The following is a 24656-nucleotide window of genomic DNA, read 5'->3' on the forward strand; positions in this document are numbered from 1 at the left end:
TGAGACATTCTCTAAATGTACGTTGAGAGTGCATACACATAAGACGTAGTTTAGCCATAACTGACTGAAGTTACACCAGTTATTTCAGAATAATAATCATGGTCAAAATCAATGGCAGGGCATGAGGCAAAATGTGCTTTGTTGCTTTTTTTACAAAATACAATTTGGACATGCTCACTATTATGCATCTTATTTACTAATAACCAGCATCATGTGATTTTGAAACGTTTTTTTATATATTTTAGTCGCATACGAATTGTTGTTGTTGGAAAAATGTATGTTTTAACACTAACTGAAAGAAGCGATTAAATCAATGGTGGGCTCCGCTACCAAATTCTCGTCTTCTGGCACGTTTTAAAGCTCTTATTTTGAAGGGACATCCGTCGGCTGTCAGTTGTTTTCTGCACGCATAAAAAATATGGACTTCACGAAACTGCATAAAACTGATAAATATAAGGCTAACTCAACACCAGAAACTACTTTGAGTTAAAACCCATACAGTTTAGTATAAAATTGCCCTTAGTCGTTTAAGAGTTTTATTTATTATTTGTAACTTTTTGAGGTATAGGCTATACTTCGATTTATTCCATTGAAGGGTTGTTGATAATTAGTTTAAATGCGGGTGTGTAGGCTCTCCAAAATGACCTTCAGTACCACAGACTGAAACTAGACCTGCATTACCCTGGCCCAAATGAACATATATAACGTTTTGTCACCTAATTATCTATCAATTGGAGTTCTTGCAGTTTTCAAAATTAAAATTTCTAAGAAATTAAAATCTGACCTTAATGTGGCCTCCAAAAACGAATTCCTTATTTTTTTGCAGATTTTGTTTTTGTTGGTATACATTAGTTGGTTTGTTGTAGAAATGTGCAATGTGCGTAAGTACCTATCTAACACTTCTGTCGAATGGCACAATATGTTACATTTTATGAGTTATACTGTAATACAGTATAAATATACCAAGCACTGTAGTATATAGCATTGAACAGGAATAGATCAACGTGTTCATATATTTCCTTTTCTAATAAAAGCAAAATAAATAGAGAAAATATTGAGACAAATAATTTTGTGACAAAGTGGTATTCAGCACTTTTTATTAAATCTTTAAATAACAACATATCACAAATAGTTAGGCTACTCTACCACCTATACTGTCTCTATTTAAAACCTTAAAACAACAGTGTCAAAGTTCATTTAACACAAAAACTATTTTATGAATTATGAATACAAATCTAAGTGTACATTATAACCAAACATTTTATATGATGTAAATTAAACAGTGTAAATTGTCAGTAATAATGGTCAATAATGGTTCTCAATATTTTTTTGAATAATCAATTTTCAAATGCACTGTGTTTACAGTGTAAGGTCTACCTACATGTACACAGGAATTTCCATAGGCTGGACACACTTGTGAGAGGAATTTTCCAAGATGCTAAAATCCCTATGATCTATGCGCTATTACTGTAATCAATAATGGGGAAAATCACGTTTGCTTTGGCACAGATTTCTTACTATTCTAACGGGGAGTGCAGCTTTACTGATAAGCGATACGTAAACAACAACATCTTATATTTGTCATGTTGTGTATTTCTCCCTTGGAGGAATGGCAAGCATACTGCTAATTTACTCCCTCTGCTGTTTGGCCCTACCATCAGAGATGACTTTTAAAAAGAATGGGAGACAGCAGGGAAAGTTCCATAAAGAGGAGAGCATCAGTAGTCCTCAGCTGGAAGAGAGAAACAGAAGAGCGGTTATCCAAGCCAATGAGGAGACGAGCAAATGGTGCACTAGTGATGGAACATCCAGAAAACTAGTAGGTGTCATGCAGGCATGCAGTCACACTAAGGTAGTCTTACTTTCTATCGTTAGGATACAGGTGCTGGCAGCGGTGCCCCTGCTGTTGACTGCTTTGCACATGTACTCTCCTTCATCCTCTGGGAAGGTCTCTGGCAGGTAGAGACAGTACGTCTCTCCTCTCTCTATGTACTGGTAGTCCTCACAGTCCTGGAGCGTCTCTCCCTCAAACCACCAGGTCACTTCCGGCTTTGGCTCCCCAGTGATTTTCACGGTAAACCTAACTGGCTCAGCATCCACCACTGATTGGTTCTTCAGGGGCTTTTTGAACCATGGTGCCCCTGACCTGGCATGGTCTTCCTCGTCCTCGAAGGCGGCAGAGCCATTGATGATGCTTCCCTCCTCCTCCTCCTCATCCTCTTTTTTCTGCCAAAACATGACACAAGGTATCACAAACCACAATTAGTGCATGAGAAACACTACTACTGTAGGCTAGTTCCAGAATGTCATGCTTGAGTTTGTCCACTGTTTTTATGTGAAATGGTTGAGGTTGAGTTGGACTTACTTTTTGGAGGGCGGCATCAATCTCTTGCTGCTCAAATTGCATCCTCTGGAGCTTTTGTTCCTCTACTCTTCTCTTCTCCTCTTCTTCTCTGGCTTTAGCCATTTGTTCAAATCGAGCACGCATGTCCACCTTCTGTTTGAATGGAGAGTCATCTGTCTTTCCGCCATCCACTTTTCCTTCGTCACCCTCCTGAGAAAAACAGAGCCTAATTATGTGACACTAGAGTAATGCTCTGTGGTAACCTGTCAAAAACGATTAAATTTCTAGAAAGGTTTTCCTAATGCAAAGATACTCATACCTCCTCCTGGAATCGTTCCGCCTCTCTCTCTTTGATTTCCTCATCAATTGCCTTCCTCCGTGCTCTCTCTTCCTCAATCTTTTTCTGTATTTCCTCATCAGTCAACTGCTTGATCTTCTCAAACTTGGACTTCAGGTTCTTGGCCTGGATGGAACCGGTCCTCTTGAGCTTGCTCAGCTCCTCATATTCTTTACTCACAGTATCTGAGCTCTCGTTGACCTCATCCTTCGGAGAGAAAACATGTTTTACATTTACATTTATTCATTTAGCAGATGCTTTTATCCAAAGCGACTTCCAAGAGAGAGCTTTACAAAAAGTGCATAGGTCAATGACGAGATAGCCCCAAAAAACATTGCGGGAAGCCAAAACATGAGCATACATTGTGATAAGCAACCAAGTGTCAATGGGAAGAAACATAAGAGCAAGTAGTTAAACAAGTTACAAATTAAACAACATGAACCTCAAAAGTGAAAGAGTGTTCCTGTAGGAAAGCAAGCAACAATAATATAATTTACAGCGAGTACAAGTAGTTAACTCAGTTACAACGTTTTCCATGATTATGCAGTTTAGTTAAAAAAGAAATTGTTAACTTTTGCTTTACAGAGACCCCTGCTGTTGTCCTTGTCCTGATGTTGATAATTGTATATTTTAAACATTTAAAGCATACCTCTCCCATCTCTTGTCTAAGCTGTTCAAACTCCAGTTTCTCCTGCTCCATTTTCTTTTTGCGCTCCTCCTCCTTGCTTCTCCTCTCAGCTTCCTGTTTCTGCTTCAGCAACTCCTCGAAGTTGATCTCCAGTCTCCCTGGATGCAGTGCTTCCTGTGACTCACTCCTGACCATGACGTCCTCCACATCTTGTCCCTGTGAATACACACAGACAAAGGGTTGAGTCACTCATGAGTCCTCCTGGTGCCCCACAATTCAATAAATCCAATTCTTACACCTGAAAGTTTTGTCATAAGGCAGCAGCACACAAAATCCAAGTATAAAGTAAATATAAAGTAGTGGCTTTTCCTTGAGTGACAATACAATACCATCACAATACATTTTGGGGAACATTCTTCAAACTGAAACAGCAGCATAATGTGCAGAATGAATGTCCAGACAGAATTATATGACGCATCACATTAAACTCACATGTATGTGTATACGAATGAATCAAATGGTCATTAACGTCGTACTTATTTTGTTAAAATGCAACAGTGATTTTAAACTGAAAACATCTTACATCTCCATGTCTATATGTAGCTTTGTATTTTTCTTCATCCACACCCGGGCTCTTGAAGAAAAATGTAGAAGACATTGCAGAAAATATCATTTGAGCATACGTATGGCTATTCAAAATGTGTGATTCATTAATCTCATATTAGAGTCCAATTAGAATAGGATTTAATTCAAATCAAACGCACCCTTTGATGTTAACATTAGGGTTAGTTTTAAGTCAATTGACATGTATATGTGCTCAGATGATATCAAGCAGAGTGCATTTCAGAAGGCACAGCATTGGCCCCTTTCAAAATTATTGATTCAAAGTGATCACTGGCAACCACAGCAAATCCAATCTTTGAAACCGGCCCCTTATTTGTCATTGCGGCTTCAGACACGTGCAGAAAGTGTGTGCCATACAATCCCACCATGCTCTTGCGAGCTTCTGCGAAGAGTCTCTTCTCCTCCTCCAGCCTCCTCTTGGCCTCCTCCTCTGCCTTCTTTTGTTCCTCCACCCTTCTATGGCGCTCCATCTCCTCAAAGCTGACACACAGCTTCCCTGGCTTACTGCTCTCCAGGTTCAGCATGGCTAGCAACACCTCATCATCATCATCCAACATCTGGGGAAAGGGACACAAAGACGGTTCAAATAATCAAATCACACGAGACTCTTATTTTCTGTCAGTGTGGAGGCTCAAACTCACCATGCTCTTCCTGGCCTCTGCAAAAGCTTTCCTCTCCTCCTTCATGCGTCTCTTGGCTTCCTCTTCTGCTTTCTTGCGCTCCTCCTCTATCCTTTGTCTCTCCAGTTCCTCAAAACTCAGCCTAAGTTTTCCTGGTCGGAAATCCTCCCTCTCCTCCTGAGCACCCTGGGAGTCTTCCACTTCTTCTCCCTGAAAGTGTTTTTGAACCGTTATTTTTGCTGCCATCTTGAACAATTTAGTATTTGTACTTCCCTGAAGGAGTAGTTATGTTAGGAAAACATCACCATTTCCAGCTTGGCCTCCTCAAAGCCTCTCTTTTCTTCCATTAAACGCTGTTTTGCCTCCTCCTCAGCCTTCCTCCTCATGTGTTCCTGTCTTTCCTTCTCCTGATCCTCAAAGGTCAATTTCAGCTTTCCAGGAGTAACCTGCTCCTTCTCTGGAAGCTTGTCCTCATCATCAGGCTTTTGAGGACAAAATATTTATATTCAGGACAACCATCACATGTAATTAGAATTTGTATTAGGAGATTAAGAGTTTTACCTCCACTGATAAATCCCTAAGTGACTTCCCTAAACTAACCTGAACAACGACAGAATGCCGTTTAGCATCTCTGAAGGAGCGTCTGTTCTCATCATAGCGTCTCTTCTTCTCCTCTTCTGTCCTCTTCTTTAGCTCCTCCTCACGATTCTTTTCCAAGTCCTCAAAGTTCATTTTGATCCTGCCTGGAGGTCGAGAGGGCTTGGCTGGCACCACACGCACCAGTATGGTGTCATCTCCCTCCTGGCAGATGGTTATGATAAAAAAATAGATTTTACTTATATATTTAGAATATATAATATATATATAGAAACATATATAATATGCTTCTAGAACCGCACACACACACCAATCCACAAACAGGCTGATAAACAATCTCTACAAGAGAACATTTTGACAGTTACAGTGGGTCAGTCAGTGAGTGTCAGCCCCAAGATAGGAGAGTCTAATTTGGTCACAGAGCAGAAGAGGAGGAGGTGGATAGGGGCTAATTCAGTCTGTCACTAGTGTGGGAAACAGTTGCCAGTCACATGCTGTCTTCACCTGGCAGTGTCTGTGGCCCAGGTTGTGTCAGTAACAAGCATGCTGGCACAATCGCTACCAACTCACTCGCTCAGAATTTCCTTTGTTTACACTGTCCGGTGCAGGGTAGCTCTCAATGCATGATTACAAATATTTCAGTATTCCAAGTATTATGGCTCCAATTATTTCAACAAAGCAAGTGAGTACAAGTTAAATTGTGCCAGAAGAGTTCAGATGTGTGTCTCCCATACCCTTGTTATGACAATTTTTTTATTTCAATAATTACAATCAATTGTAATCAATAATTACAGCCCAGTGCCAACATGGCACTGCCAGTTGTATGGCAAGTTAAAGTATCTCTCAAGAAAAGTAAATATGGGTCAAAAACTGAAATATGTAACAACAAAAAAACTATGTTCTTGATTTACCTTGATTTTAGTCACCTCTGCTCTGTTAATGGGATTAAATTAATTAGGTGCAAGAACATTAGGCGCAATAAGTAGCATGTAATTGCCCATAATTACTTATCTGGAGCAATGGATATGTGTACGCATGCACAATGTAGGTACAAATATTACTTTATCATTTTGGAAATACAGTTTCCCAGAAACCCGTTGTTTGTTTTTTGTTAAAGGGTGATGACTGGCGTTATTTTGGTTCATAGACATGGTTGAAAAGTTATAAATTCCTTTTACTCTCCAGACTGCCATAGCGCTTGTATTGATGGAGCACTCCATTGCTGGCTTTATGTTCAGGCCACACCAACTGGCTTTCAAATGGCTCTTAAAATAACTGATCCGCCAGGCAGCTGAGGATTACCTGAATGATTACAGATACATGGAAGCCATTCTCTCCACAGAGAAAGTGGTTTAGCAGAGCTAGCCAACACTGTCCCATTTTCCAAATCTTTTTCCCTACAAACATTCACGAAGCGAACATACCTCTGCAGCCTTCTTGGCCAGCTCCTTCTGAATTTTGGCTTTCTCCATGGTGTCCTGCGTCGCCCGCTTCTTCCTTTCTTCCCCCATTCTCTTCCTCTCCTCATCCTGTCTTTGCTTCTCCATTTCGGCAAACTTTCCCTTCACACTGCCTGAAGAACCGTACATAGAAGACACCATGAGACAACCACAAATGGTGGGAGTTTAGTATCCTCGGCTCAACTGTGGGGCCACCTGTGGCGCTCCCCCCCATCCCCCACTACCCCCTTCCCTGCACCGACCAATCCTACCTGTAATCTTGGGCACGTAGGATTTCTCAACCTTGGCCGGCTTCACCTCCTCCTCCTCATCACTAGAGGCAAGCAGTTCTTTTATCTGCAGGCAGATCAGTCAGGAGATTGTGGTGAGGTTATGCTTGATCTGGGATCATCTGCTTTGCAAAGTTGCCATCTCAAGAGCCATGCTGGTCCTAGCAAACACTCTGGGGCATAATCCCTGGTAATAGCATGGTCATGTGGACAGCAGCAATGCCTGTGATTGGAGGATGCTGTTGTGACAGAGGTAGAGATCAGCGAGTCTGCATTCTGTCTCAGAGGGAGGGCTCTCTCTCTGTTTCACTGTTAATCCCTCCTATCAGACAACAAACGCTGTCTGATAGGAAGCCCTTTTAAATGTATGCTTGTGATTAGGCAACAAACGATATATGAATACAAGCACCAATTTATGTTAAATGGATTTAGTTTGAATTAAAAGGGTTCTGTTTCTTGATGGTGGGATCGTGCTGTAGAACTAGGTGTAGTGTGTAGTTTTGAAGTGGCGCGGACAATTCTTTCTCAAACACACCGGCAACGTCGTGGACAGCCATGCCTCATGCCATGCAGGGCGGCCTCGGTTAATGGAAGGGGTTTGACCTGCTGTTTCCTGCGGTTATACTCTCTCTCCTTGATGTACTGCTCCTTCCTCTTCTGGTGTTCGTCCTGGTTCCTCTTCCTGCTACGTTCCTCCCTGGCCTTCTGCATGGCCTCAAACTTGTTCTTCACGTCGCCCTTGTTCAGCTTCGGCACATAACTACGCGCCACTGCCTTTTTGGAGCCAAGCAGTTTCTGTGCCACAACACATTAGACGACATGAATGAAACGGACTAGAAGATCAACTGGAAACAACTGGAGAAAACTCATTTGAGAAAGAGTTTAAAGGAAAACCAGAGAATAATGACAGCCATTGGTGTGGAGATTAAATATTGAATGATTTTAGAAATATAGAATAATTACATATGGAATAATTAGAAGGACATGAAGAGATATATTGTACTGAGCCTATGTGAAGGTAATGTGAAGAGCTGAAAGTACTTTGGGATACATGTTATATAAGTAAACATCCAAATACATGTGGAGATTACCATGATCATGGCTCACCTCCTGTTTCAGTAGAACTTCAGAGATGTTTTGTGAGCCATCATTTGTATTCTGCGTCATATCATTGTTCTCTGTTGCCTCATCGTTAGAGTTATGTGGAACACCATTGACAGTGGGATTCCCATTAGCCATGTCATCATTGTTGTGTGCCTCATCAATTTCTTCATGTGTCACATCGTCCATATCATGTCGTTCATCGTTCTTGCTGTCTGATTTCTCTTTTTCGCAGAATGCTAAATCCTGGTCTTTGTGTGGTCGGTCACTGTCTTCTTGTTCATTCTTGTCCTGTGATTCATCATTTTCGCTGTGCGTCTCATCGTTGTCTTTGTAAGCTTCATCACTATCCCCTTGTGCTGTGTCATTTTCATTGTGTATTACATCATTTATATTGTGTGCATCATCACTCATGTCATAGGCAACATCAACCATGTTGTCTTGTGTCATGTTATTTTCCACCTCAGTCATGTTTGCGCCACAATGACAAGTAGAATGTTACCTGCAAAAAATACATGTACATGCCAATTAGAAAATCAACACTGTAAAACAACTAGATATTTTTGCAGGACATCTGCAAAATGTCATTTTCAATGCTGTAAAATAATACAATGAATGAAAATCAGTTTGTCAAACAACTACACTTCCTAAATACAAATGATATAGCATTTTCATTTACATCATAATGATTCGTCCTGATTTATAAAATAATTTGAGTGATTATTAGTAATTAACTTAGTTCATTTGATATTTTGGGGTATTTAAGACATGCCATAATTAAGTTTGTAAAAAAATTATACTAGCATTGTTATTTCAAGAACCTGTCACAGGATATCTTCCACTAAAGTAACACTTTAACTCTATTATCCTCCAAGTCCCTGTGCAAACTTCCCAACCAATCAAATGCTGCGATTTGCAAGTTTACACCCAAAGAACCCATTCTGGCAGGAGTTACAGGAGTGTAATGTGGAAGCTTCTCCAAACTGCTGAGCTAGAGCAAGCCTCTTGGCTACAACCGTATTGTACCAGTCCAAGTACCTATCTGATCTGTTGTATCTATAGTCCAACCATAGTAAAACTCTTTGCATCACCATTCATGGGAAGGCAGTCAGACGTATCAATAAGACACACAAATCCCTCATCCGCTTAGCCAATTGAACAGCAATGCTAGCTTCAGAGATCCTATTTTGAGAGGAATCTGATTAAATGCCTCAGCGGTTTAATTAGCGCCTCAAGTACTACTGTCACTTGTGGCGGGGCTCCCCAAGAGGCTCACCAGGTAGAGCGAGCACCACAAGTCCAAGGCTTTACTGCAGGGGCCCGGGCTGGATTGTGCAAGACCTATCTTCTGTTTGACTGAGTGAAATACAGAAAGTGTCTGTGTTTATTGTTGCTTCTGTAAAAAAAAAAGAAGAACATGTATATAACTGTAACAGTGTTCATGTTCAATTGAAAGTTTCAACTGGAGATGTATTGAATGCTACAAATGAATGGCTCTATAATTCTGACTGACTTTGGTTAGAATTTAAGTAAAAGCGTAAGAGAGGTGAATGCTATTAAGATTAGGGGTGACCACTAGATGGCAATATCTTTTTTTGCAGTGTCTTAGATGCATACTTAAATAGCTACTGTAAAGGGAGTAGAAGTAAGATTTACCAAGACACAAGTTAGGCTTCCAGTAACCTTACGAAACCGTTATCAAAGAACAAATACATTGTATGTATAATTGACTTGGCATAACAAGATAATAAAACTTGTTTAATTTAGGATGTTTAATCCACCACCTTGCAGGTGTGGAAGGATGTCTTTGCCAGGTACTTTGGGGATCCCTTCCCCCACTCCCCAGTTTGTCGTAACAGAGCACACAGCAAAGGACTCTAATTTTAGCCCACTTGTATATCCCTGACATGTGATCATGGCTATTTCTGATGAGTGATATGTGCTTGGACAAAGCTAAAGTTGGCAGAGTTTCCAAAGAATCTTGATAAAGCGGTCAAATCTACCAGAAATATGAGTGAGCAAAAATAAATTGTACATTCTTAATAGTTTTTCACTTTAGAGTTTGATCTGATCTAATCTCACATTACACTCAGTTGGGATGCTTTCGATAAGCCTTATTTGCTGAACTTGGAGGTTGAATAGACAGAAATAGATGGAGATATAATCACTGTAGTGATCAAAATGCATATAATCATGTCTGTCTAAAGGCATGGATAATTTGGAGAAAAAAAGCAAAGTTTACACACATTAGAATACAAATGACATTCTCTGTAATGACTAAGGAAACTGTGATTAAATGAAAAGTTTTTGGAGCACCATATACATAACCTATGAACCTTTTGCTCATATAGTTTTGACCGCATGCTATGGAAAGACTTCTAAAGATTTATCTCAACGCCTTTATTATGGTAAACATTTAAATTTGTGAAAGTGTTGTCTTTGGGTTCTTTAGAAACACACATTGTGACCCTAATTCATACAATGATTTACTAAGAAGAACTTGAACTGCCATCTCATCGTATCAATTTAGGCATGGCAAGAGGAGTCCTATTTATGGCTTCCATTATGCAGCTGTTTCAAAATCTCAGTCCAGTGTAGCTTGCTAAACTACAAGTATTCAGGATATATAGAATTTATACTTTCACTCAAGTCACTAAAGCAACTCTGCAGGCGTTTACTTCTTGTTATTTTTGTGTAGTGTACATCCAAGTGGAGCCTATACTAACATAGCCTACACAATGTTTCTGCATGTTCTATTCATGACATTACCAAATTCATGATTGTACATTTTCTGTATATGGAAGATTTTAAACATTACATCAAACATTTTAACAAACGTTGAACAAAACACTTCAGTTCATTTAATAAAGGTAAAATGCTAATTCATCCCCAACAAGTCTAATTCACTAATCATTTAGGCAAAACAACTACAATATATTTCTGAAATACATTAAAATAAGCTTCTAAAGTTACCTTGTTAAGTATCGTTATCCCTGTTCTTGTTTTCAAAACGCAATGTATTCAATAAAAGTAAGGCCAAGTAGGATATAGTCCAACGTGTAAAGTCAAGGAACAGCGGAGCGTTCCCTGTGAGACTTCAGTCTGCGGGAACTCAAAGTAGAATGGGTGAGGTTACGTATCGGTGAGCGGTTTCCATAAAAGTGCTGTTGCTTTAGTCGTCAACCGCATTCCGTACGCGCCAGCGGCAGGTTCAGCTGTTGGCTTACACACGCACAGAAGGCTAGTATCACGGTTCAGGTGCGGCTGTGGTCTCCGAATATAATTAAAATGTTAGAGCTCGACATAAGTAGTACTTTATTTAATGAATTATAGTTTTTTTCTGCTTCGGCAAATAAGGACGTTGCATGGATTATCTCTGCTTTTCCGTTGCAAGTTATGATGATTAGCAGCAGGAAAACAAGCATCAACAAGAGCTATACACCTGTCAAAATACTTGACTGTGTCTAAAATTACAGAAATATTCAAATTGGAATTGATGTCAAAAGTGTGGGTTGCTTTTTATCAAGAGCTCTCACTGCCTCTAGTTTATCTGAGGAATACTTCTGGACTGACATTATCAGTTGACTACCTCTTGTAGTCAATTCGAGGCTGGAGGTCTTATCAGTTATTTGGGATAGCAGATAGTCTGTTATTATCCCCAGCATTGACCCTATCAGTCTAGACCCTGTCAGTGTGCAATAACAGTTGGTATACATATCATTTCAAAAGTCATACATACAACAGGTTTGTCACAATTTTCAGATTTATACATTAATATACCCCTATAATTTAGTAATTCAGGGACTCTTATTGGCATACAATCCAATGACAATACTTTGTAAAGATTGCAGTGGCGTCGCTAGACCCTTTTACTGGGGCACATGCCCCAGTATGAATTTGCTGGGCCCCAATAAAATCTCAAATTTGAGTTTTAAAAGTGTAGTTTATTAGTCAGTGCATTCATTTAGATTCATAATTCCGGACCAAAAGAAATTCAGTATAGCAATCAATGCTTGTAAAATCAACACAGTTAAACCAAAAACACAAAAGGATGCATGCCCGCAGAATTCCATGTCTGCGCTCTTCTGTGCTTGCTATAACAGTCACTGCAGAAGTCAGTGTGTCACCACATTACGAATCGAAAGAAACTTTCTAAATAATAGGCCTAGCGATCATCTTATTTGGACTCAAACATAAAAACAACATGAGTCCAACGTATTATATTACATGAAGCTACAGTAGGCCTATTTGCGCTCCAATTATTGCCAAAATAATTGAAGCGAGCTGGCATTAATTATAGATGTCCCTGCCAAACCTGATATTAAGCAGTTCCCTGAACTGTACTTATAGTTGGTTAAACAAAGGAAGTATATATTGTAATAGGAATGAGCTGCGGAGCTCATTTAATTAGCGTTTGCACGTGTGGCTGATTACTGGAGGGAGGAGGAATGGTTAAAAAGGGACTGGGCCGAGACAGAAGGAGAGCTGATCTTAGTTGTGCACTCTGTGGAACGGGGTGACTTAGCGTTCACAGGTGAAAGGACTGCCGACGATGAAGATAGTTAGTGAGGGGGGTCAAGGTGTTCCTGTGATGGTAAGGGAGGTATATAGTACCTCCTGTAGCAGTTAGGCCGGGGAAGTAGGAGAGGTATAGTACCTCCTGTAGCAGTTAGGCCGGGGAAGTAGGAGAGGTATAGTACCTCCTGTAGCAGTTAGGCCGGGGAAGTAGGAGAGGTATAGTACCTCCTGTAGCAGTTAGGCCGGGGAAGTAGGAGAGGTATAGTACCTCCTGTAGCAGTTAGGCCGGGGAAGTAGGAGAGGTATAGTACCTCCTGTAGCAGTTAGGCCGGGGAAGTAGGAGAGGTATAGTACCTCCTGTAGCAGTTAGGCCGGGGAAGTAGGAGAGGTATAGTACCTCCTGTAGCAGTTAGGCCGGGGAAGTAGGAGAGGTATAGTACCTCCTGTAGCAGTTAGGCCGGGGAAGTAGGAGAGGTATAGTACCTCCTGTAGCAGTTAGGCCGGGGAAGTAGGAGAGGTATAGTACCTCCTGTAGCAGTTAGGCCGGGGAAGTAGGAGAGGTATAGTACCTCCTGTAGCAGTTAGGCCGGGGAAGTAGGAGAGGTATAGTACCTCCTGTAGCAGTTAGGCCGGGGAAGTAGGAGAGGTATAGTACCTCCTGTAGCAGTTAGGCCGGGGAAGTAGGAGAGGTATAGTACCTCCTGTAGCAGTTAGGCCGGGGAAGTAGGAGAGGTATAGTACCTCCTGTAGCAGTTAGGCCGGGGAAGTAGGAGAGGTATAGTACCTCCTGTAGCAGTTAGGCCGGGGAAGTAGGAGAGGTATAGTACCTCCTGTAGCAGTTAGGCCGGGGAAGTAGGAGAGGTATAGTACCTCCTGTAGCAGTTAGGCCGGGGAAGTAGGAGAGGTATAGTACCTCCTGTAGCAGTTAGGCCGGGGAAGTAGGAGAGGTATAGTACCTCCTGTAGCAGTTAGGCCGGGGAAGTAGGAGAGGTATAGTACCTCCTGTAGCAGTTAGGCCGGGGAAGTAGGAGAGGTATAGTACCTCCTGTAGCAGTTAGGCCGGGGAAGTAGGAGAGGTATAGTACCTCCTGTAGCAGTTAGGCCGGGGAAGTAGGAGAGGTATAGTACCTCCTGTAGCAGTTAGGCCGGGGAAGTAGGAGAGGTATAGTACCTCCTGTAGCAGTTAGGCCGGGGAAGTAGGAGAGGTATAGTACCTCCTGTAGCAGTTAGGCCGGGGAAGTAGGAGAGGTATAGTACCTCCTGTAGCAGTTAGGCCGGGGAAGTAGGAGAGGTATAGTACCTCCTGTAGCAGTTAGGCCGGGGAAGTAGGAGAGGTATAGTACCTCCTGTAGCAGTTAGGCCGGGGAAGTAGGAGAGGTATAGTACCTCCTGTAGCAGTTAGGCCGGGGAAGTAGGAGAGGTATAGTACCTCCTGTAGCAGTTAGGCCGGGGAAGTAGGAGAGGTATAGTACCTCCTGTAGCAGTTAGGCCGGGGAAGTAGGAGAGGTATAGTACCTCCTGTAGCAGTTAGGCCGGGGAAGTAGGAGAGGTATAGTACCTCCTGTAGCAGTTAGGCCGGGGAAGTAGGAGAGGTATAGTACCTCCTGTAGCAGTTAGGCCGGGGAAGTAGGAGAGGTATAGTACCTCCTGTAGCAGTTAGGCCGGGGAAGTAGGAGAGGTATAGTACCTCCTGTAGCAGTTAGGCCGGGGAAGTAGGAGAGGTATAGTACCTCCTGTAGCAGTTAGGCCGGGGAAGTAGGAGAGGTATAGTACCTCCTGTAGCAGTTAGGCCGGGGAAGTAGGAGAGGTATAGTACCTCCTGTAGCAGTTAGGCCGGGGAAGTAGGAGAGGTATAGTACCTCCTGTAGCAGTTAGGCCGGGGAAGTAGGAGAGGTATAGTACCTCCTGTAGCAGTTAGGCCGGGGAAGTAGGAGAGGTATAGTACCTCCTGTAGCAGTTAGGCCGGGGAAGTAGGAGAGGTATAGTACCTCCTGTAGCAGTTAGGCCGGGGAAGTAGGAGAGGTATAGTACCTCCTGTAGCAGTTAGGCCGGGGAAGTAGGAGAGGTATAGTACCTCCTGTAGCAGTTAGGCCGGGGAAGTAGGAGAGTGCCACGGTTGCCCAACAACTGACTTGTAGCCTCAAGCGGAGAATCCTACAACGCCGTCCAGCGAACGTTCTCCCTGGAAAAGCGGACGGCGTCACAAACTCCAGGGGAGGGTCTCCCCAAGTGGCGAGTTAAGTACACTCCTATCTGTCTGTTTGTCTTGTACAATTTTAACTAGGGTTATTTAAATTACCAGGTGGGAGGCAAGAACAGGGTACGGGGAGGAGGCCATAGTCCGAAGTTTGGTATTTGGGTCTCCCTCGCACGTGTGACGTAGGTGACCTGGTGCTTGTGTAAGTGAGTGCTGGAATTGCAGTGACGCTGGAGTGTTAACAAGGGTTTTGGTCCAGCTTTGAGGGCGACGTGAGTACACTGAGTTGGGGAGGGTGGAGTGTGGTTGATGGAGGACTGAACTACCCTGGTGCGGCTGTGTAGCCTCCTTGGTGCTCTGGAGTATTCCACCCCTGGTCATGAATTATAGAGAACCAATTGTCCGGATTAATAAAGACCTTTACATTGTTATACCCTCGTACCTGTGTTCTTTAAGGTTCTGACATTCCCAGCAGTAATTTCCTGCTACATAAGAGAACCCATATTTATTGCACTATAGTGCATTGTGTTGCACACTTCTTGTATGCAGCAAGCTTGGAAGAAGAAAAAAGTGATACGAGTAATGAGGGGTCTATGCCCCAGTAGAGCTTTATGTCTAGCAACGCGCCTGGTTCCCCTCATGAATGTTTTTGAGCTAACAGTCCCCTCTGTTGAAAGATGTAAATAGAACACTACTTCGGAAACATTTGTCAGCTCTTTTTGCTAACTAATGGCTCCATACACAGCTGCTGACTCACTGGCTGCTTCGTCAGACAGGATGTCATTAATAAAACCACGAGATAAAGAGTAAAGCTCAAACAATTAATACTAATTAAGACAAATAATACCGGACTTGAGGATTGACCGCTAAACCACCCTTTCAATTTGCATGATTGGTTTTTCTCCCACAGTCCTTGGGAAAACCCCTGTTAGAAAAACCAAATCTCCAGCTAATGCTAGTGACTGAAACCTGAGAATGAGATGAGCATGCCGGTTTCATAGCATGTCTTACTCAGAGAGCGGGACAAAATACATGACAAACTATGAACTTGGTGACTTTTAATAGGTAACATAAATAACTGACTAAATGGTCTAAATGAGGACGTGCTTACAGTGTTTTACACTTTTCACTCCACAACATGTCTAACCAAAAGGGGTTAAGTACAATTAAGAGAGTGTGTTGCCACAATAGGGATCGTTTGAAAGTCAAAATGGCAGAGGTTGTGGGTCTCACTTCTTCCAGTAGGGTCACAGGGAGTTAGTTACTTGAATTCTAAGGCTGAAGTGCTGGGTCCTGTCCACAGACTTGCAGGCTGTCGAGGACAACAAGGGGGCTTCCTTAAATAGTCCCACAGCTGTGAGAACCGATCAACGCAGCAGAGACAACGCAGACTGGACCCCAGCCCCAGCTGCTTCATCACAGCTACCCCTCTGCCCACCGTTGGAGTGGTACAGTCCTTCCATCCTCTGCTCTGTCTGGAGAGGAACGGTCCATCAGGATGACACTATGCTAGGCCAGGGACACTGATAGAGAGGTGGCCATCACAAGAGTAATACATGAATCACACAGGGTGTACATAATACATTACAAAAATGCTGTGACGCTTAGATGAAAGACTATTGACTGTGGGCCATCACAAAACATGTCTCAGTTTCTCCTTTATATTAAAGTAATTAAAGTAGAACATTTTCCAATTTACAAAAACACTCTGGTTAGAGACAAAAGGTCTCCTGTAGGGACAGGGATTAAATCCTAATAAAATGAAGGACACAATAAAAAGTAAGACAAAGGCAGCACTAAAGCAAACAGAAGACACCAGCAACTCTGGAACTATGACATCATGATGAGACAAACCCAGCACAAACAAAGCACATCAAGAAAGGCGTAAGAAAACACATTACGCTGACAGCAAATCTGACAGGGAACACATCCCCGAAGCAGCACAACATGGAATCAGAACAAAAATGGCAACATGGCATCAATAAGAACATAGCATCAGTACAAAATAACTTATGGAGACAGAAATGTTTTAACAACTTGTCTCCTTACAGTATTTGACCGATGAATGAGTCGTTTAAGAGCTTTATAGACATTTAAGAGCTCCTGTCAGTGGTACAAGTGTAATGGTACCTAGTAGTAGGAAATAAAAACATGCTTTTAGTTCTCTGCTAAAAAAAAATACTCATGGAGCTTTATAGAATTACTGTAAAAACGGACTGACTGCTAAATAACATAGACATGATTAAAATGAGCTGGAGGCTGCAGACATTCCTCCTACAAAATATTTGTGAAATAAACAATATTGAAAACAAAAGTTATTGCTTGAACACTTTTTTGTTCTTTCTTGTTATCATGCTACCCAGCTGTTATAACTAAACTGTAATGTTTACATGGGCAACACTTTGTGACAGATGTTTGTTTGTGCTTAGGTGCAGCCAGGGTGGAAGCAGAAGAATATGGCCACAATTTTAGGTCCACATCAGCTATAAAACGATTGGCAAGTAATTACTGTTGTTTCTGTCCTTTATTTAAAGTCATAACTTACGATGAAAAGCTATGGTAATTGATGCTGATTTATTAGGGCATAACAAATAAAGGACATTCATTCACTTATTTAACTACTATAAGTCCATCTAATGGCAATTACAGTATGCATAAGCCACCTTATCTCAGTATCCGATTGCACTATGTTGACCACTCACGCTGCTCATTCTTATTCTTATATATATTTTATTTTATATTTAAATTGTTGTATTGTTAGATTGTTTAATTCTTAGAAATAGTTAAACTTTTGTACTTAATTTAAGATTTGTATATGTTTAGTGTCTTGCACCTCCCTGCCACAGTAAATTCCGTGTTTGTATAACATACATGGCGAATAAACCGAATTCTGATTCTGATAAGGAAAACTGGTCCCAATGGTAAAAAAAGAGGTTACAATTTGATTGGCTGACGATTCAGGGTGGTGTGTGGTGGTCAACATGCCCAGTATAGTTTGGAGTGGCGATGTGTCCGACTGGACACTTCAGACTGCCTCAGGCCAAGATTGATAGAATGTTTCAGGCTTAAAATACTTCCGTTTAGTCTATGGTACATACCCTCACATAATGTCATTAGTGTAAGTTAACAAGTACTAGCTACAGTAAGGCTAGCCTGGCCCTGTGCCTAGGGCTCCATGAAGCTGTTCACAATTTCAAACAACTTTTTCATGATTCAAAACTCTGAGACACCCATTGGCATGGGTTGTTAGCCTAAGCTTCAAAGCAACAACCACACACAATTCATACTCATCTATTATTGTGCCAAGTCAATCAATTGACCCATCATAAACCTGTTAAGTCCATTCTCACATTGACTGAGGTCAATACCATCCAGGAACAGACAAGAAGTCGTCAAACAATATCAGGGGAAATTCTTGTTGATGATGCATCCAAATATTGGTATTTAGTGTTTTTGTTTTTGTGGGTAACGTTGCGTCTCCCCTGCTATGTGTTCTAATCTTATGGTAGTGTGCACTGGCCCTTACAAAGGTTTAATCCTCTTTGGGATCGAGTCTCATCCCCTGTCTGTATCTATAATACAGATATTTAAATTGTATTCAAAATTTGTAAATATTTTCAATTTCCAGGTTGTGTCTTAGCCTGGTCCTAACCAGACCCTCTTACATTTCATTTTTACAGTGAGTCTGGGATCGCTCCATTGACAAGCGTTAACTTCCTTGAAGGCGGGTACTCTGTGAAGTTTAAAACTATTGGATCTGCCCAGAGCCACTCTGATCTGCCATAACCGATCACTAGCGTTCGCCTTAGCCAACTCCTTCACCACTACTGTAACGGAGCTAGCTTCTGAAAACCGACTAATACACCGAAATCCCAGACATAGTACAGAAGCTAAATCAAAATTGAGCGGAAGTACGTAGGAGGGCAGAGCCAGGCTAGTTGTGTCTGTCTTATATCCCTATACATTTCTTCTTTCCTGTGGTGTCTATTGATGTCCAGACTGGTGACTGGTTTCCTTTAATAACTGTTTATCCAGCTCGCAGCATGAAAGGGACAGTGGCCCAGGACTTAAAGTGGGTCTCAAGCCTGTAACATGAGCTCAGAAACCAAACATAGGCCAGTAACAGTTAATTAATTTCAAACTTTGTTATAGACTCGGGGTCCAAATTGGCTACATAAACAAAAATACTAAAACATCACTATACGACATACAGTCATTGTATTTAAAGAAAAGACAGGCCCTGTCTAAGCTGCAGTTGGACTCACAAGTTCTCTTTCACTGCATTCTACCGGGGTCTACATTATTTTATTTCATTGTAAAAAAATGTGTGTTGTACATTTAACTGCGAATAATGTATGCAGGCAAGAAATTACGCACGCATTCTGTAAGACGGTGAGCAAGGTACACCCGCCCACTTGCGCAGTTACGATCTAGACCGACTTCATATGAGTAGCGTTAGTTCCTGGTGCTGCTGACATCTAGCTATCGCGATAAATGTGTTCCTTTCGTGTTTGTCGACGACGGCCTAGTCTCGGAATGCGAAATAATAAATTTTACTTTATCAAGAGTTTCCAATAAAATATATTAGTGCCACGTTAACCCTTGGAACCTAGGTATGGCCCAGGGCAGAGCATAGAAGTGTACCCAAAGGTATGTCAAAATAACCATGCTCAAAATAAATGAGCTACCTAGCATAGAGCTAGCTAGCTACTGTAACATTAACACTAATGACAGTCAGAAGCCTAATCTGACAGCAAGATGTACGTGCGTTTACGTGCAGTTAGCTACGCTTGTTTGCTTCCAGTAGCTATATACCTAGCTAGTTGCTACAGCAAAATACTTCAGGTCTTATACTACAGCTAAGGGGCTTGAATAGCTGTCTTGCAGTTAACCAGCTATGCCAATCATCAAACAGGTAGTGCTAAGTAGCTGTGTAGTTGTATACGCACTGTAGCTATAGCTAATATTGATTACTTAGCCCAATTGTAGCATGTGCTTATGCTGCGTGCAGCATTAATTTATACCCCCCAAAAAAACGTTTAAAAAACATTAATTTATAACTTAACCAGCTAGGCTAGCTGGCTAGTGTTGCTAGCTTAGCTCACTACTTACTGTACTAGCTACATACAGTAAAGCATATGGGTGGTGACGAAGTTTGTTTAATGGTTTGATGACCCTTAGTTTAAATTCTTTATGCTGTCTCGTCCGATGTTTGTTGAAATGTAAACAGGTACAGTATGCCAGCAACGTTTTAATTCAGCTAGCAAACTCATCTATACTAGCGGCTGTCCTAGCTAGAACGTCTTTAGCATGCTAGCTAATCAGTACAGTAAGAGAGCTAGAGCTAGCACTAGCGAAATGTTTCCGGTTGTGTCTGCTTGCCGTATAACACGTAGCCTAGCCAGTTAGTAGACCCTTATTTTGTTGTGCATCATGCTGTTGCTTTGTGCGTAATTACCATGTTAAACCAACACACAGTAACTAGAAGATAAGCTACAACGTATTCTATTCCCTTTCGTCGTTAACTAACTCTACCTAATAGCACAATATGCATTGCTAGCTTTAGCACTATCTTTGTATCACTAAATCGTATTAGCAATCCAACTATAATACATCGACACCATTTCCAATTCTAGCTAGCACTAGCTAGCAAGTGTGCTTGCGTGTTTTGTCCAGTCTTTTATTTAGCCTGTTAACATGGGTACTGTAGCTAGATTGCTAACGTTAATCCTGATAGTGAATGTTCAGTTCTATGTCTTCCCCAAAACTGACTGTGACGGTGCTGTATATTTGGTCGCTATTTACACATTGTCTAGTCTATGATACTAGCCTGCTAATTACTGTTCGACCGTGAGGCCAGTTAAACTGCCTGTCCAACAAGCAAAGTGGCAGATGAGCTGTTTATTACACTCTGGGACAGTTGAGTGTGTGTGTGTCTGTCTGTAGGGGATGACAGGTGGACAGTTGCAGCGCTTGCGGCTGCGGACTCAGTGAGTCTGAGTGTCTCTGTGGGCCCAGGATGGCGCAGGGGGGCCCTCAGCAAGACTATCACATCCTGCAAGACCTCAGGCAGCGCTTCCCAGAGATCCCAGAGGCAGTAGTGTCCCAGTACCTTCTGCAGGTATACTATCCAGACAAATGTTAATGGACATCGACACATTGATTGATGATTTGCCTTGGAGAAAGTCTCAAGGCTCACATTTGGCTATTTTAAAGCTTGTGGCTTGTGTGTGATTCATCTAGACTACCAGTATCCAGATCGAGGATAGGCAAGCCCGATTTAGCCTAACTCAAGCACTTGCACATCTCTCCACTTTACGTCACCAAGCCTATGTTGTGTTTTCTCTACTGCTGTCCTCCAGAACAATAACAACCTGGATCTATGCTGCCACCTGCTGGCCCAGGAGAGTAACAGATACCTCTATGGGGAGTTCCACAGTCCAGAAGAAGGGGTCCGTCTGAGCCAGAACCACATGCTGCACATCAACGTGGGAGGGAACGCTAATGGTGGTGGAGCGGGCCGCTCCTTGGTTCACAGCTCCAGTGATGGGCACATTGAGCCCCAGCGGTCCAGCTTCCCAGAGCCCCTCTCGGCCCCTGCAGCCCCCTCCCAGGGGTACAACCCCTTCTTCATGAATGACCAGGGACGTTCTGCCAGCACCCCTCCGCCTCCTCCCTCCATGCAGGGCATGTCACCCTTACCCCGTTACACCATAAATCCCATCACGGTTACACTCTCCCAGAACCTGCCCTCCGCCCCCCTGGCCCTGCAGATCCCCCCTGGCCCCCCCTGGCCAACCAGTGGAGGAAACGCCCTTTACATCCGTCCCTCCCCATCCCAAAGTCCTCAACCCACCCCCTGGCCCTCAGCCGGAGGGTCTGTGTATCAATCCTCGCCCTACTCCACCCCCACGTACCCCTCTCCCTACAGCTCACCCCAGCATCAGGTCCAGCATCAACCCCCAACCCAGCACCAGATCCAGCCCCAGCAGCAGTCCTCCCATGTTTTTCTTCCCATCAGCCCCCCCACCCTCCCTAGCATGCCTTACCACCATCACCACCACCAGCAACAGCAGCAGCCGTACAGGTCCTACCTCTCCAAGAAGAACCAGATAGAGATCACTCTGGAGGGCCCGCGTCCGCGCAGCAACTCCCCAGTGCATGGTCCCCAGGGGACCCTCTACATGGCCACCAGCCCCTCACCCAGCTCCCCCTCCAGGGGCATTGCCATGAGCGGACCCCAAGGGCCCCCAGGTTACCACCCAGGGATGTACCTGCAGCATCAGGGGCCAGCGAGGCCCCGGCCAGCCTCCTCGCCCCAGCCTGCACAGTCGGCATACACCTTCAAGATCAAAGTATCCCCCCAGGGGGGCCAGAGGCCTCCGGTCTCCCCGCCCGTGGTCGATGCAGAGTCCCTGCTGAACATCGTTGATCAGGGGGAGCATCACGCCACGCCCGCACCCATCCTTCCCATCTCAGCCCTGCCCAGCAACGTGGCGAGCCACATCAGCCGCATGCCCCGCCGCTCCAGCTCCGGCTCGGATGACTACGCGTACACGCAGGGTAGGTGCTGCTGTGGGGGTTGTTGTGAGACCCCGACAGAGGTGCAGACGTACGAGTGTAGCCGTAATGTACAAGGGGTTTCTACGACCACTGACAACAAGTCAGGGAATTTAAATATGGTGGTTGACAGACCTGGAAAAGTTAGGGGGATGGATATAAACCTTAATGTCTTGGAAAAAAGTAATGAAAATGTGTGGGACTTATTTTCCCCTGCACCTACCCTCAAATGTGCATCAAAACACCTGCTCGGAGATCTTTATACACGCACTTTTAGAATGGATAATGCAAAAAAGTGATGGAAATTCCGATTGTCAGTCATGGAAATACGTTTTTGGGTCATGCAACTCTACTGAAAAAGAGACAGTGTGTGGGTGTTTGAATCCTTCTTGTTGTAATGCCCCCTCAGCCCTTCTGCTCCACCAGAGAGCCAGGATGGAGCGCCTGCTGAAAGAGCTGCTGATGGAGCGCCAGAAGCTGGAGCAGCTGAAGGCCGATGTCAACGACATGGAGTACGATGCTCTCCAGAGGCGCTTCAGACGAGTCAACAGCACCAGCCTCATCCCCAGGGTAAGAGCCTGCTTTCGGAGCACTGCGCGAAAGGACGTGTGGACACAGATGCAGGCGGAAAAAAGCAGGGCTCTTGTGGAATCACACGCACACACACACATCCATCCAACGTCATCCTCAGGGTGATGTTCCTAGATGAGCGGCCACCTGAACTCAGATTAGTTCATCATCAACGTCTCTGACTTCTTAGTTTCCTACCTCGCAGAGGTACATTTTGCTGTTTCTATTTGTGTAAACCAATTTCAGCCTTTAAATGATCAACCCCTTTAATTCTGCTGCTGTTTATTTGCGCCCCAGCCCGAAGAAATGACCAGATTGCGCAGTCTGAACAGACAACTTAAGATAGATATCGACTGCACCCTGAAGGAGACGGATCTGCTGCAGTCTAGAGGTAACAAACTCACACAGACGTGCATGTTTTGTCCAAGATTGGCTATATTGGAAACTTTAGCCCAGTAGCCAACATATTTTATTAGGCTCAGATATTTGACTGACTGATGAAGGATGCAAGGGGTTGATGTGTCTATATCTATCTGCTTTTTAGGGAAGTTTGATCCAAAAGCAATGAACAACTTTTATGACAACATCCAGCCTGGGCCTGTGGTGCCGCCTAAACCAGGAAAAAAAGGTGAGAACCACAAACCACCTCATCAGTCCATCTGTCACGCCGCTTTGGAATGGAAACAAACATGGTTGGACCATGGTTGCAAAAACTGTACATCTGAGTGTGATAATCTTCTTTTGGATTTTAAATGCAGTTAGACGTTTTTTGTAGAAATGGCATATCTAGTGACTTCATTTAAGTAAACAACATGTTATTTTGAGAAGTCTCATCCAGTGAAATTCACTTACTGCACTGGCAGCCAAAATAACTTATTTTTAAAATAACTCATATTTTTGTGCTTAAAATTTGATAGGGTAATTTTGCTGTGTATTTGAAGGAAACGTTGTGTTTGTCACAGAAGGGGAGCAGGGCTCCAAGCCGGCTGTGGGGCCTCAAAGGGACGAAGACTTTGAGGGGCCTCGTTGGAACTGTGAAAGCTGCACCTTCCTCAACCACCCTGCACTCAACCGCTGTGAACAGTGCGAAATGCCGCGCTACACCTGAGTCCGGCCCCCGTCCTGCCCTCATCCTCTCTTTCTACCCCAGACCTGGCCCCCTGACAAGGAAACCACCCACAATGTTTAAATTCGACACTTGACCTTTCTCTTTGGCCCCACCCTCGCATGTTCTGTCGACATGCGTGGAAGCCTTGCCCAGTTCCTGAGGAAGAGGCCGTTTCACCGTGTCTCATTGAACTCCTCAGAGAAACACTCATGCACTTTGACCCTTGTCTCCAAGAGACTGTTCCCGCGGCAATGCAAAAAGGAGTGAGGAGCGGTAGACCGGACAGCGGCTCAAGAACGTTGGGCAGGAGGCGGAGGATCTGTGGTTTACTGATGGAACATTCCCTGCAGAATGAGACTGCCCTGTTTACAAGACTGAGCCCATTCCCTAACCCAGTGGAGACCCTTCTTAAAGCGTGACATCCCCTTTAACCAAGACTGTCACTCATTCTCATGATGGGCCAATCCAATGAGAGGCATGAGAGGGTTTGGCTAACTAATATCCATGTAGACTTTACACTGAATCAGCTCTTATGCACAAGAGCTCCTCTCATTGATTGAAGAACACTAAAGAGACTTGCATATGAATATATTCCTGGTACTTTTATGCATATTATGCCACACTGTATTCCATGTAAAAAGATTCAAATTTCCTGTGTAAATGCCTCAAGTTGCTGTACTTAATAAAGGAGATGATTCTATGTGACTGGGTGTGTGTGTGTGT

At 43.3% G+C, this 24656-nt stretch overlaps 2 protein-coding genes across 5 annotated transcripts; one reads left to right on the forward strand and one right to left on the reverse strand.

Annotated features, from left to right (window-relative positions):
• Positions 1-1083: 1083 nt before the first annotated feature.
• On the reverse strand, positions 1084-11104 carry nexn (nexilin (F actin binding protein)). Of its 3 annotated transcripts, XM_062452485.1 has the most exons (17): positions 10954-11104; positions 9358-9376; positions 9257-9327; positions 7987-8482; positions 7483-7674; positions 6862-6946; positions 6575-6723; positions 5154-5354; positions 4859-5035; positions 4575-4763; positions 4299-4490; positions 3893-3943; positions 3331-3525; positions 2664-2888; positions 2366-2554; positions 1863-2226; positions 1084-1732 (listed from the first exon to the last, which is right to left on the reverse strand). In XM_062452485.1, the coding sequence occupies exons 4-17, from the start codon at positions 8449-8451 to the stop codon at positions 1719-1721; spliced, it is 2688 nt and encodes an 895-aa protein (XP_062308469.1). In that variant the 5' UTR covers positions 8452-8482; positions 9257-9327; positions 9358-9376; positions 10954-11104; the 3' UTR covers positions 1084-1718. The 3 variants fall into 3 exon arrangements, with proteins under 3 accessions (XP_062308469.1, XP_062308468.1, XP_062308471.1); XM_062452484.1 differs by lacking the exon at positions 1084-1732 and having other exon boundaries at positions 1828-2226; XM_062452487.1 differs by lacking the exons at positions 1084-1732; positions 3893-3943 and having other exon boundaries at positions 1828-2226.
• Positions 11105-19130: 8026 nt separating this feature from the next.
• On the forward strand, positions 19131-24638 carry tab3 (TGF-beta activated kinase 1 (MAP3K7) binding protein 3). Of its 2 annotated transcripts, none has more exons than XM_062452414.1 (7): positions 19131-19345; positions 20642-20816; positions 21058-22258; positions 22665-22825; positions 23123-23216; positions 23370-23453; positions 23788-24638. In XM_062452414.1, exons 2-7 carry the CDS (start codon positions 20715-20717, stop codon positions 23931-23933), a joined length of 1788 nt encoding a protein of 595 aa, XP_062308398.1. In that variant the 5' UTR covers positions 19131-19345; positions 20642-20714; the 3' UTR covers positions 23934-24638. The 2 variants fall into 2 exon arrangements, with proteins under 2 accessions (XP_062308398.1, XP_062308399.1); XM_062452415.1 differs by lacking the exon at positions 19131-19345 and adding an exon at positions 19395-19610.
• Positions 24639-24656: the final 18 nt, after the last annotated feature.

Source organism: Osmerus eperlanus, chromosome 26, assembly GCF_963692335.1.
Source record: "Osmerus eperlanus chromosome 26, fOsmEpe2.1, whole genome shotgun sequence".
In the NCBI taxonomy this organism is placed as follows: domain Eukaryota; kingdom Metazoa; phylum Chordata; class Actinopteri; order Osmeriformes; family Osmeridae; genus Osmerus; species Osmerus eperlanus.

Coding starts and splice junctions, on each gene's coding strand:
- nexn (XM_062452484.1), bottom strand. CDS start 8,451: ATGACTGAGGTGGAAAATAACATGACACAAGACAACATGGTTGATGTT. Junction 6,947..7,482: donor ATAACCGCAGGAAACAGCAG/GTCAAACCCCTT, acceptor ATCTGCCTGCAG/ATAAAAGAACTGCTTGCCTC. Junction 3,944..4,298: donor CAGAAGCTCGCAAGAGCATG/GTGGGATTGTAT, acceptor TTTTTCTTCAAG/AGCCCGGGTGTGGATGAAGA.
- tab3 (XM_062452414.1), top strand. CDS start 20,715: ATGGCGCAGGGGGGCCCTCAGCAAGACTATCACATCCTGCAAGACCTC. Junction 22,259..22,664: donor TGACTACGCGTACACGCAGG/GTAGGTGCTGCT, acceptor ATGCCCCCTCAG/CCCTTCTGCTCCACCAGAGA. Junction 23,217..23,369: donor GGATCTGCTGCAGTCTAGAG/GTAACAAACTCA, acceptor TCTGCTTTTTAG/GGAAGTTTGATCCAAAAGCA.